The sequence below is a fragment of the Salvia hispanica genome, chromosome 2, assembly GCF_029641045.1.
Source record: "Salvia hispanica isolate PSC_SH4W2 chromosome 2, Shi_PSC_v1, whole genome shotgun sequence".
NCBI classification, from domain to species: Eukaryota; Viridiplantae; Streptophyta; class Magnoliopsida; order Lamiales; family Lamiaceae; genus Salvia; species Salvia hispanica.
Window position 1 is genome coordinate 6,077,009 of NC_142693.1, and position 14,179 is coordinate 6,091,187.

The 14,179-nt window shown below is 33.9% G+C and overlaps 2 protein-coding genes across 2 annotated transcripts; both read right to left on the reverse strand.

Annotated features, from left to right (window-relative positions):
- Nucleotides 1-1,303: 1,303 nt before the first annotated feature.
- LOC125201137 (DNA/RNA-binding protein Kin17, conserved region) lies at nucleotides 1,304-3,248 on the reverse strand. The gene is made up of 2 exons (XM_048099082.2): nucleotides 3,068-3,248; nucleotides 1,304-2,731 (listed from the first exon to the last, which is right to left on the reverse strand). The coding sequence occupies exon 2, from the start codon at nucleotides 2,669-2,671 to the stop codon at nucleotides 1,478-1,480; it is 1,194 nt and encodes a 397-aa protein (XP_047955039.1). The 5' UTR covers nucleotides 2,672-2,731; nucleotides 3,068-3,248; the 3' UTR covers nucleotides 1,304-1,477.
- Nucleotides 3,249-8,610: 5,362 nt separating this feature from the next.
- Nucleotides 8,611-13,281, reverse strand: LOC125200610 (tRNA (5-methylaminomethyl-2-thiouridylate)-methyltransferase). Its single transcript, XM_048098288.2, has 10 exons — nucleotides 12,772-13,281; nucleotides 11,948-12,022; nucleotides 11,482-11,535; nucleotides 10,776-10,854; nucleotides 10,568-10,695; nucleotides 10,359-10,442; nucleotides 10,120-10,203; nucleotides 9,767-9,918; nucleotides 9,476-9,623; nucleotides 8,611-9,141 (listed from the first exon to the last, which is right to left on the reverse strand). The coding sequence occupies exons 1-10, from the start codon at nucleotides 13,111-13,113 to the stop codon at nucleotides 8,824-8,826; spliced, it is 1,464 nt and encodes a 487-aa protein (XP_047954245.1). The 5' UTR covers nucleotides 13,114-13,281; the 3' UTR covers nucleotides 8,611-8,823.
- Nucleotides 13,282-14,179: the final 898 nt, after the last annotated feature.

Genomic DNA, 14,179 nt, shown 5'->3' on the forward strand with positions numbered 1-14,179 from the left:
CGCCTCTAATAGAAACTAGTTCACATATGAAAATACATCAGAATTCGAAATAGTACAGTCAATTTGTTACCTTTTAAGACATGGAGGCTACACCGAGAAAAGAGAAGGGGCCAAGTGTAGGTCAATTCTTTTACTACAAACTCGCAAAAGTACACCCTCAAATGTAATGGATTGAAGGGATATACGAAGAATCTCCAAGTGTGTATTCGATTTCGCGTTCTTGGGGAAAGAATTGAACATTTGTAGCATTACAGTTTATAAAATGCAGAGGCAAAAATATTCATAGAAAGAGAATTTATTTAGCAAGAAGTACATGAGGAGAGAAGACATTGGTGCTTATGGATTATGCAGAACAGTACATGCATGCATCTTAAGTTCCATTCTACATAGATACTGATATTTTCATCAGCATCAATTTGATTCAACAAATGTATAGTAGCTTGAAGCTACTGAAACATGATCATACTCCTATGAAATAAGGGCTGTGCAACAAAAGAAATGAAGGCAACACATATAAGCATAGCAAAATATATATACACACACACAGAATTTTAACACCTTAGCAGGCATCTAAGGAATGTCACCATCTTAAAGACCTATGAGTTGACACTTGACAACAATGTACATAAAACAGCATATAAGAGCATGCATCTGTAGTACTAACCTGTGATCACATCCATTCAAGAAATCTGTCCAGGGCTAGATGAACACGGTGAACAAGGATGAACACCCCTTTGTTCTTGTGTTCCGATTGAGAAACTTGGATTTGGTGCTGATACTGAAGCTAAAGGATTTGAGCGGAAAATACAACATATCACGTAGTATGTGTCAGAGGCTGAAAGCATCAGCAAGAGGACTCAGAAGGCAATAGAGGAGCTTTCATGGGTGGAAAGGAAACATAGGAGCTTTCAACAAACAAGATGTAAATGAATAGCAATTCAAAGTCTATGGTGAAGCCATTGTGCTAATATGCAACAGAAAGAAAGTAGTACCATCATTAAGGGATGAGTTTGAGTTTAAGGGCTGATCAAACTAAAGTATTTTGATATTTCTACAAGATTTTCATTCTCTGGAATTAGAAGTACAATATAAAAAGTTAAGCTTGTGATCTAATTACAACTTTCTTGATCATTTTAAGATTCTCAGACTTGTCAACTTGTCTCTCAACTTTTCAAGGATTATTAAGTCGTCAAGCAACACCACCAAGATAACAATCAGAACTACAAAACTTAATTGAAGCATTAATGTATCAATCATGCAAGTCTAATATATAGAAAGTATCTCAAAACTAACTGCTGAAAACTTCCAAAGAAAATGAGATTGCCAATTCATACAGCAAAATTAAACATCAACATCATAAAGGGAAGTATAACAGAACAGAGAAGACAGCATTCAACCTGGATACAATTAGAACAGATGATCAATTCAAAACCAACCACTGAGCAATACATTAAACACTCTCAAGATCCATATGCCACTAAGCTAGTTTGCAAATATCTTCATACTCAACAGCTTTGAGAACTCTTCCATCATATACTCCCTTCTCAATCTGCACCTTGGCACAAAATCTATCAGTGTCGATTGACAGTAACCTTGCAATCTGACCGCGATACGCCCCATTCACTATCTTGACAAGACCCCCTATCTGAGGAAGCACCGTCTCCAACTCCTCCTGATCAACCCTCAACACATGCTTATTCTCAAGCATCTCAATCTCCCCACAGTATTTATCAATCACCTTGCGCACGACGCCCTTCTGCTTGTAGTACCCCTTATCCACCAAAGCTTTACTCATAACCTTCACAACAATCCCTGGGCAAACCCAATAGTCCTTTCTATTGATCCTTTCCTTAGCTTTCTCCTCCTCTTTCATCATCTCATCCAAAACTGATGCATTCTTACTCGAACCCTCGCCTTCTCTTCTCCGCTTCCCACTACTACTCTCTTGCTCGACCTCATCAAACAACAACCTAGTATTATCCCCCCGTTTCCCATTCATCTCTGGGTTCTTTTTGGACTGCCCCAAGCTTAACTTGATCTTTGCTCCACCCTCCTCATCATTCTTCTCCAACATTCTCGATTTAGCAAGTCCTTCTTCTTCACCACCCTTGTCACTCCCAACCATCTGCTCAGCTCGCTCAATTTGCTTCTGAATCTCCCTCTCCATCTTCTCCTCCTCCACCATATCCGCCTTAAGGCGCTTATTCTTCATCCTCTCCTTGAACAGAGTCTCTGAATCGTTATCAATGTAGGTGATGAACCAGCCTTTGGGGGTCTCTTCCACCTTCAACTTGCCAGCCTTCCCCAAATACTTGATGAACTCCGTCAGCGTCGCCCACTTGGTGGAATTCATGTGGACGTGGTTGCGGTCAGAGATGTACTCGTTGTAGACGACGGTGGCAGCAATGCGGCTGAAGCGGTGGCTCCGCTTCATGTGCTCGAGGAACGTGCTCTCGAACTCCTCGGAGTAGCCACTGATGATTCGGGTGGGGTTCTGGCCGAAGACCTGCATCTGGCGCTGGTGCGACTCGCTCATACAGTGGCACTTGAATCCGTTCTCATCACGGCATTGCTTCTGGCACATCTGGCAATACCATCGCAGCTTCTGCAGACCTTTCGCCTTGATTCGGTTCGCGATAGCCTTCGGGGTTAGGAATTCATTCTTCCCCATTTCAGGAAAATCGGAAAATTTGACGTGTTGGGCAAAAGACTGACTTCTTCAGCAAGATCTCTGCAAAAAACCAATTACTTCATAAATTCAAGTCACAATTCGAACTCTTGTTTAATTTTACAGTCATCAACTCCGCAGACACATAACCTAATCCCAATTCGAGCTCATAATATCGGAGAAGCCCCAAATTAAATACCCCCAATTCGAGGCATATACTCAAAACAAATTCTAGCAGACGAGTTTGAGCATCACATAGATCCAATTACGCTCAATTCAAGAACAATTTCTCCTAATTTAATCTTTCGATTCAATTCAATGTTTAACTAAGCAGATAATTCTCGCCCCTGGCTCAATTCAAGAAAAACAAGAGGAATAGGGCATATAACAAATTCTTACCGCAATTGGCGTGAAGCTTCAAGCTTTAAATAATTCTTCAACGGAGGATTGAGAAGGATGGATGAATATGGGAAGATACAGAGGCGGGCAGTGGCCGGACGGCGTTTGGCTGTAGCGATTGACGATGGAGAGTCGGAGAAAAGGAAACGAGAAGAGTATACCTTTTTCAATCTTGCCTCTCTATTCTTTTCAAATTAATATTAAGGCCCAATAACAATTATAGATAGCCCAAATCTTATTTTACAATCATAGGCTCTTCTCCTTTAATTTATTCCATTAAAGAATCATGTTAATTTGTTGATATTGATATTTTTTAGTTTAATTTAAATTTAATACAAACCCTAAATTTAAATTTATGTTTTACGTGTGTGCATTGATTTTTTTATTTTATTTCAAATTTAATACTAATGTTTTAAATATTTTTGTTCTATACTTGTCCACATTTCTCAACATTACCATTATATAATAAAAGTATTATGTTTTCGTATTTATATAAACATGGATATTCATATTGAATATTTACATTTTTTTGCACTAGACTTTTGTTCAATATATATTTTATTTTATTTTATAGTTTTAGAGTATTATTTGTAAAGTGGGATTTACCCAAATTGCATTGTGATTAAGAAGCCATGGTAGGTATTCATATAATTGATATTGTAAATGTTTTTTGAGAAATTATTACTCCCTGTAATTATAGTAGTTTAAATAAGCCGTTCATTTCTCGACGTCTATCAGTTGAGTGGCACTTCTATGAAGAATTGCATCTTATGCCCAAATTATAAAGATTAATAATGCCTAAAGTGAAAGGTTACGATTTATAAAGGTATATTTGTTAATATCATAAAAATTTTCAAAAATAAAATTTTCCACAAACTTTAAACTTGGCATATAATATCATTAACTTAAATTTTACATAATTCAGTGGCATACATTAACTATCGAAATTGTGAATGTTAATGCAGTTGCATTCATACACTATTATTTTACATTGCACATTTAGTCTTCTTATTGATAATATAAAATGACGAAATAATTCATAGTAGTTTACAGTGGACTAAATTTGGTAACAAAAGATGTAAATATATTATATGATTCATTCATTATATTTAAATATTGCAATTTCTAAATTTTTGAACAGTTTACAAATTTGATAATAATATCTAAATTTATAAAGAAAATGAAGTGGGACCTTTTTAACTTCATTTGTCTTAAAATTATTTGTGGGACATAATACATATCATGTCACATTGCTATTTAGTAAGGCTAGACTACTGAATATTTTCTCATAAAAATGAGTAAAGAATTCTATGTAAGTATATGCAATACAGACGCTATTAATTATATTCTTAGCAAAATAATGTTGAATTATAATTTGTTATACAGACATTTGTAAGGAAAGGCAATGATATATAATTATATATAACTCTTAATACTGAAGAAATGATGGCTTTTTTAAAGCTTTGTTGAGTTGCGAGGATCTGAAGTCTTGGTCCTTGAAATTTTGAAAACAATTTGTTTAAAAATTACTACCTTCTAGCTATATGTTCGATTTTTATTTTGTACTATTATATAAGGTCGTGTGTTGCTTCATTAAGCTTGCTAGAAGTAGTTTTGCATAAATTTAAAGGAATTTTGTCAATAAATTTTCATTGACAAAATCCTTTTTTATATGTTTTTTCTTGGACTACGGATCAAAAGATAACTTGACATTGTCATATTTCAATATAAAACAATAATTTCATACTTCATAATTGATATTTCTCAATATTGAAAAAGAGAAAAAATAAGTGAATTGAAATCAATTAGGATAACACTATAAAAAGATAACTTGACCATGTGTCATACGAATATTGTATTCAACTAGGATGGACACTCGAACTGACAAACACATTTTGGAATGGTGGTTGTGTCACATCGAATAGAACTCAACTTGGGATGTTTCAAACAATCTGAGCATACTGAAATTCCTTGTTGACTACATGAAGGACTTACAAATGAATCTATGCAAGTCATTGCTTTAGCATGCAATATTAATCCTCTTTCATCTGCAAAAATATAAGATTAATATTAAAATTAAGATTGTTAAACAAACAATATATTGATATTAGTAGTGTATAAAAATCAAACCTGGAATGAGAAAGCATAGAATAACCAGGAAAAGAAATTTCAGAGAAATAGATTGTTGGATCTTCATTTATGCAATCGATATCTAAACTTGGTTGCTATTGTCTGTAAATAATGTAATGTTAGTTTCTGTTTATATAGAGCCTAAAAATTATTTTTGGTGCTAAATTTTTAGTTTTTTTGTTGAGATTGATGTAATCGCAAAATCATGAATCTATATATTATATGCATTATTTGACCCCATATTTTTTATATGTAATATTACAAAAATTAAGTTTAGTTACTAAACATTTTAATTTTTTTGTGAAATTGATGTAATCATAAAAGTACGAGTCTATAATACCAAAATTATGAATCTATATACCATGTGCATAATTTAGGTAGAAAATCAACACTTTATTTTTCGTCGTACAGAGTAATATTTTGGGAACATAATTTAGGTCGAAACTAATGTCCTTGTGTAGCATTATTTTCATTCCTAATCAGTACAATAATAGACTTAGGGGTGAGAAAAAAAATCGAAAATCGAATATCTGAACCGAACCAAATCGAAATTTTAAAACGGTTCGGTTTTTCGGTTCGGTTCGGTTTTAAAAAAACCAAAAATTTGAATTATATTTTAAATATAAGAATGGGGTGCACTATGATCAATAAGTGAAATTCTGTCAAAAATCAAAGCAAATCTCAGCCCTTGGATTCTAAGATTGGATGGTTGTGATAATAATATTTGAGCTATATTATTACACTAAAAGCGTTACGTTATTAGCCGAGCTACATTATTAGACTACTCAATTTACATTATTAGACTAAAACGCGTTATATTATTAACCGAACTACATTAATAGAATACACAATCTACATTATTAGATGACACGTGACATTAATCTAACGGTTACATCACAAGATCTAATGACTGAGATTTGTTTTGATTTATTACAGAATTTCACTTATTAATTTGATCACATATTTATAATATTATATATATATATACTATATATATACATTCTATTAATTTAATATATTATATTATATATTCTTTTTAATATATTCTATATAATATTTTATTATTATTATTTATTCTATTAATTTTATATTTCATATATTACATTTGTATATAAAAAATATATAAAATAAAATATTATACATATATATATATATATTAATTTCGGTTTTTTTTTTCGGTTTTTCGGTTATTTAATATAATTTCGGTTTAGTTCGGTTTTTGAAGTTTGATTTCGTTTTGGGTTTTAAACTAAATTCAGTTTTTCGGTTTCAGTTTAGTTTGGGCAAAAAATCGAACCGAAATCCGAATGCTCACCCCTAATAATAGTGTTCCTTATTGTATATTCATTTATTTATGAAAGAAAATTTTGCTTGATACTAAAATTTTTTTTCTAAAGCAGCGTACTTCCACTTGGCCAATCATAAAAAGTGATCATATTGATATGAAAACATGTAAGCAATTCTATGTAAGTATTTTTTTTTTATTTATATCATAATTAATGAAATTTTAGTTTCCAAAAATTTCACGATGTATATATAACATAGTACTTATTTAATACTCCTTATTTAATTGTTTTTTTAAATAACATTTTGATTTTTCTCGATCTTTGACTATTAACAAAATGGGTAATTTGTCACTTAATTTATAAATTTGTGTCAAATGGTAGGTTTGTATATCAATTTTAAATTGCATATTAATTACCCCTTCATCCTGTCTCATGGATGGTCACTTTTAATGAACAATGAATAAGTAAAAGAGAATTAAAAAAAATGAATAAATATAAAACAGAAGTAGAAAATATGGATAAAGGACGAAAGTGAAATGAAAGTGTGGCTAGAATAGTGTTAATAGTATGAGAAAAACTTTCCATTTTTAGTCGTGACATCATGGATACCTTAAAATGAAAAAATAAGACTGATTTGCTTTAATACTTCAGTTAATAAAGATATTGACATTATGCATAGCTTGATGACTTATTTACATGATACTTTCAAATGTCAACCAAAATCATTGTATACCGTAAATAATATCATACTCCCTCCATCTTCTACAAAAAACTTTGAGGACAACACGAATTTAATAGAAGTATACCACATTAATAATAAGAGTGAACTGCATGAAATACCCCTAACATTTGCGGTTGTTGCACCAGTGACCCCTAACAAAAAAAAATACCACCACACGGGTCTAACATTTCATACAATCACAAACGAAGTAATTTTAGCCACTTTTGGGACCAAAATGCCCAAATGGCTGGAAGGGCAAATTAGTCTCATAACCCTCTCAAACCTGTCCCCTACTCTTGTCACCTCTACACTACTTGGAAGTGACTTGTCAAATCATGCAGATTTTGTTTCCACTTTAGAATGATTAGTAGACCAGGATATATTATTGTTTCCAATCATAAAAGTAGTAGTACTTCTTATCTACTACTATAATTTATTTTTCTCAACAGATTGAAAAAGTGAAAATACAAGCCAATTATTAAAATCAACTAGGGTGAACACTCGAACCTGCGAACACATTTGTATGAAATGGTACTTTTGTTGCATCGAATAGAACTAACTCAACTTATCTCACACATTTGGTGCATGCTTTGACTGTGTCCCACATGACGAACTTACATAGGAAGCTAAGCAAGTTCATGCTTCAACTCACGGTATTTTCGTCTACAAAAATAAAAGATTAATGTATTAAATTATGATTATCTAACAAAAACATATTGATATTATATAAAAATTCGAACCTGGAATGAGAAAACATAGGATAACTAGGAAAAGCTAGAAATTTCATCGAAATATATTGCTTCATCTTTCATGTGATCAATATCTAAAGTTGATTACTGTTGTTTGAAAACAACGTGATGTTGTGTTTATATATGGCTAACATTTACTTTTGGTGCTAAATCTTTTAGATTCTTGGTGAGACTGATATAATCTTAAAATTAAGATCTATGTGCATAATATAGGTCGAAAATCAACAATTCAACACCTTATTTTTGCTATGTAATAATGCAGAACTACTATTCCGCTACTATTTCGAGAACATATGCACTTTGTAGCATAATTTTCATTCCTAATTATACATAATACTATTTCTTATTCGTATATTCATTTATAACTAGAGATTATTTCGCTTGATAACTTTCCTATTCTATTTTTATATCTAAAGCAACGTATTTATTTCAATAACTACCCAACTTGGCCAATCATAAAATTGATCATATTGATCTGAAAACAGAGAAAATATTCGGTGGTCAAAGCATACCATATGGCAATATAACATGGTATGTCCAAATGGAATTAAAAGGCCCCACTAGATACACTCATTTTTGTATAAACATGGATATATTTAAGTTACCCTTGAAAAATGGAATATATTTAAAAATTTTGAACTAAATTTAAGTCGAGTATACAAGAAGCACAAAAAGTAGTAATATTGGAAATAGATTATGTCTATACATAAAACCTCCAATAGTTTGTCTACATATAAATAATTTCGATCGACTCTCTGTACCTTACTTCCATACTCCTAAGATTAAGCTATATATCTTATTTTGGGAACACATTCGAATAATATATGTAACCACTGCAATGATCTACAACACAGTCAAAAAATAACTGTTTCACTGATGAAGAATAGCTTCCTCCTCTTGCTTACTCTGTTCTACCACTTTTATCTTAACTGGCTTCCCCAGCTTCGACTTATCTTTCATTTTTGCAATCTCTAGAGCCTTACCACAAACGGGGAAGCCTTGGTCGTCCCATGACTCCAAAATCACACCAGATCCAATACAGCTCGACTCTTGGTAGAAGGCTGCAAACTGCCCAGCTGCCAGACCTTGATCATCTTCGTACAATTTCACAACTCCAATTTCATGACCGTCGTCTTCATCAACTTGTATAGCCAAATCACAATTGTATAATTTAGGCCCATGTCTAACCTGAAAAGGGTTTCACATCCACTGATTATTACACTAGCCTGTCTTAAGGTTGATACCGGCCACAAAAAGGGCTCAACTATTTCACTCTCAACTATTTCACTTCTTCCGAGTGAAATAGCAATCATTCGAAGTACTTCTTTTGTTACTATTTTGGAAACCCAAGGACTCAACTACATGGATGTAACATAGTAGTATACTATTTCCAACCCTTAGCAGGAAACTGTGGGAAAGGGATACTCAATTTAAAGTGAGATACTCGATCTCATAGACACATATAGAATTCCTATGTGAGGGGATCTCAACATAGTTTATAAATAGAGACAGATGTAAATACCTTGCACTGAAGTTGAGTGATCCTTGGAGGAGAACCGCTAAAAAATCTCAAGGACCCAACTCGAAATTGGCGTCTTCTTTTGTCAACAGAAAAATAGTTTCTTGATACAAATACTACATTATTTTCAATATCTTTTTCCACAACGTACCTGTGATCAAGTAATTAAAAAATCACAAATCTTACTAGTGTATTTGAAATGAGAAAGAGCGGCATTTAAGAAACTAGGGGCAATAAGTAAAGAAGTTTGTATCAAGCATGCGCCAACAGTCAGAACTTAAGGAGATTTCTTACCAAGGTCCACCAGGAAGACGTAACCCTTGACGTTGGCCAATTGTATAGAACCAAAAGCCTCGGTGATTCCCGAGGAAATCTCCGGTCTCAGCTTCTAGTATCAAACCTTCCTCCTCTCCAATGTGTCTAGCAACAAATTCGCTAAACTTAATCTGTGGCCAAGCACACAGGAATATTTATAATGCAGAATTTTGAACGATGATAAAAGGTTCATAACATATAGGGCGTGTAGGCAAGCCAGATGGCTAAACAGCTAGTGATTCAAAAATCTCTAGCAAATATCAAGTCGTTCGACAACAAACTTAATGTGCATGCATGATCTTCATAGATTTCTGCAAAGACGGCGAAACTACCTTTCCTAGAAAGCATATTCCTTGTGAATCCTTTCTGTCCTGGTTGGGCAATCCAAATATTTTGGCAAGCTGGCGCACTTCTTCCTATAAGGATCAATGTAAGTAGTTAAGTAATATAGGCAAAAAAATATAGTTAAAATATAGAGAAAAATAATCCATTGGAATCATAAAACAGCTTCTCGAGAAAACAAAATAGCATACGCGTTGTATGATATGGCCACATAAAATTCCAACCTGACCTTTTCAATGCATCCAAGAGGGAAGATAAGTCCTTTAAGCTGTGACTGTGAAAGGTGTGAAAGAAAGTATGTTTGATCCTTAACCTGAAACATAATTTAGGTAGATTGTGAGACTACTGACTACCTAAACAACAGTAAGAAGCTGACACCAGCTACTTTCAAATCATAAGGAACTAAAAGGTAAACACATGTTTTACCACTCAATTTACCATATCTTTTGACAATCTCAAAGCAGACAGCTCATCTTTGTTATCACTGTTTGGGTGAACAACCATTGCATAATGTCCAGAGGCAATGTAATCAAATGCCATACCACTTATGGCATCCACGAATGCACCTACAACAAAACAATTTATAAACTATACTAGCATTATAGCAAGCATAAGGAATGTGAATAAGGATGTTTTGCAGACATACCAAATTTTATTCTTGTATTACAGAGGACATCTGGGTTTGGAGTCCGGCCGTATCGATACTCATCTATTATGTAGGAAACCTGAAGATTAAACTTCATACATTATTCCCTTTCTTTAAAACTTCACTACTCTAGGTTTATTATTTTGTCAAATGAGTTACGGAGGAGCTAGCGGACTACACTAAGTATGAAGTATGGAAAAAATCAGGACAAAGCAGGACCCACTAATTTATGATTGCCATATGAAGACTTGGAAAAGGATGGTGGAGATACAGTATCTGGTATTCTCCAGTGTATGCCTATTAATTACACCTACACATAACAAAAACTTAAGGGCATAAGGGAAAAGTATATAAACTCGGGAAATATTGGTCCACGTCTAAGATTCTTCAGTCCAAAAAATAATTCCCCTATAAAATGCGCACATGCAAAAGATAATTTAGCTCAGAAACCCCAAAAAAAAGGAAAGCACGTGGAATTTCTTAAAGATGCTGGTTGCTGGTAGTGATATGTGAAGGGTTAAGTGTAGAACTAAACACCGAAGTCCAGAACCAGGAGCATACAACTTCACAATCGGAACTATGAGATTATCTGACTGATTGGTGGATGTTGAGATTGGCATATTGGCACTGCTAGTAAGAGCATACTGATTAACCTCAAGAAAGCTGAGGTCCTAAACAAGAAAAAGAAAATATACAAAATATTTACCACATTATTCCAGTATTCATCCGTCAAATGGACAACTTCCAGAGGTACATCAACCTGCAATAAAACATACACTACATTTAGTAATATCAACTTTAAAGATAACTACAAACTGGATTTGCCAAAGGACCTCTATTGCATTAAACAAACATGTGATTTATGCACCTATGCGGGGAAGATGATCATATTCATAAAATGATAGCACACCCTGTGCCAGTAGAAATGCATTTGCCACAAGGAAGTGTCAGGAGGACTTAAGAATGCTTTATCACTTCCATTATCTAGTCCAACATACACCACTGTGTGAACAGAAAAATTATTACTGGTCTTAATGCATCTTTAAATTAGTTTTTCTGGATATATGTATTTCTCATTCTCATAATAGCAAAAATGAACAAAAGCGGAAGGTTTAATACGCATGCTATGGCAAACATATAAATCACATCATTCAAATACACAGAAACATAACCTGATCACAAACAGCCTTTGCATATCTCAAATCTTCTTCCCATGGGCACTCAGTCCAGAAGTTCTCAAAGTCTTCCTATAATAAAGATAATATCGCACAATAAGTAGAACTGACATTTGTTTTAAAAGCGTGACAAATAGGTAAAGTATAAAGGTCACACAAAGGGACTAAAATAGTGAACTTTAGACAATTATTCTCAATAAACAGAAGCCTGCATGGATTGGATACACTTTCACAAGCATGAGTGCATGACTAACCTATAATAAATAGCCTGAGGTATGGCCTAGTTACAGAAAATCGAAAAAGGATAAAGTTTCCCCAAGGGCAACGGAATGTAGGGCGTAAACCAGAAAAACAACAGCTTCGGGCATAAATCGTTTTATAACTATACATAGGTAAAAGCATTCTGAGTTTTAAAGTTAGAGTTGCCTCATATCAAAATTAAGCTTTCTAGAGAAACGACTCTTTTATTAGCTTATATCGACCTGCATATAGTTGATTTTGACTCCAGGTTATTATTAATCAGATAACTAGATGGCAATAAATTTATCAGGCATCAAAATATGAAGAAATCATACAATTGCAGCTACTTTATCACCATACTCCTCTTGAACACCCTAACTGGTAAATTGGTATCAAGTTAAAGCAATCCATTCCCTCAATTCATGTTTGAAAACCATACAAACTGAGCTTAAATGAGAAAAACATAACAATTTAACAGCAATTAACCACGAATAACCGACAATTGGATATTATTAGCAAGGGCATAATCAATTGACTACACAATTAAAATTAAAAATGATAGAAATGGAGAGCACACAAACTTGGAACCAGATCTTGAGGTAGAAGGCGGTGCAGGAATGGCCAGCCGCGTGGAGTAGGCGGAGAGCGACGCTGCTGTCTACGCCGCCGCTGAGAAGTACAGCTACTTTGAGAGGCTTCTTTTCCGGCAACGAACACGATAAGTAGCAGGGCTCAATAGCTGTGGCGGCGGCGGAGGTAGAGCAGAGCGGGCTCAGAGTCGAAAAACGAGACAGGAGCTTGAGAGAGGGTAGAGAGAGAAGGCGGCGGAGAGCAGGAGCAGCAAGGGGAAGACTACGGCGGAGGGGTTTATGTGGGAAGTAGAGAGAGAAAGTGGACGCAATCAGCGTTGTCCTCGACAGCATTGTTGCTCGCAAATCCCTAATAAATGAGTCGCCGTTACAGTCATCCAAGAGGATTTTGAAAATTTACAAGAATGCGCCGGTGCCGGCGGCGAAGGAGAAGAATTGGGCGGCGGAGAAATCTGTTACTCAACGGAGATATGTTTTTTTTTTGTTTGTCGACTAAAATGGGCTTCATTTGGGCTTCCAATTAATCAATTAAATGGGCTGGACAATGGCTCGAGAATATGCTAAAATTAAATTATTTCAAAATTTCAGCAAGGAAATGAATAAATCAATATGTTTGGATTCGTTATATTAATTCAATTTTTTGTTTGTTTAGACAATAATGAAATTATATTTAAGATATTATATGTTCTATTTGAAGCAGAGATCCCAAAATGTTATATTTGAGATATTATTCTACAGTTTGTTGTTTTTATTTCAAATTTATGCAATTCACAATTTATAATATTTATATTTCTAATAAAATGTTAATACATTTTATTAATTTTATTGATAGTGTGAAATGTGTAAATAAAATGGAGAGTGGGATGGCATAAGTTTCATTTATGATGCAATTTAATTCTCTGAAAATATGCCGTCTTGCAGAAATAATACTAAGTCAAATTAAGGCTTGAGTAAAATGATTGTCGCACAAAAGGGGGCCAGATTTAAATGATTCCACCGTTACTATCCAATATGAGTCAAAAATAAATTCACACACTTGCTGTTTGACCCATCATCAATTTCTTCGATTTCCATTTGGTACAAGGAAATGAGGAATTGCAATGAAATTAGAATTAGTTCTTAAACTTTGCTTAGTGATCCTTATTCTTTTTAAAGTATCATTAGACGTCTCTGAATTTTGATGTAATATCGATGGAAAGACTTTTGTACTTTGTGAACTTTTTTTGGGATCAAAATGTCTTTCAGTTTAAAGAACAGAGATCAGAGATCGCAAATGATATTTTTAAATGAACATAAATTTAAAAGACACACCACAGTAAACTCGAACTCGAAAACTTTAGCCCCGAATATTACCATGCTCTAACACCAGGCGAACTCACATGTATAATTACAAGCCCTT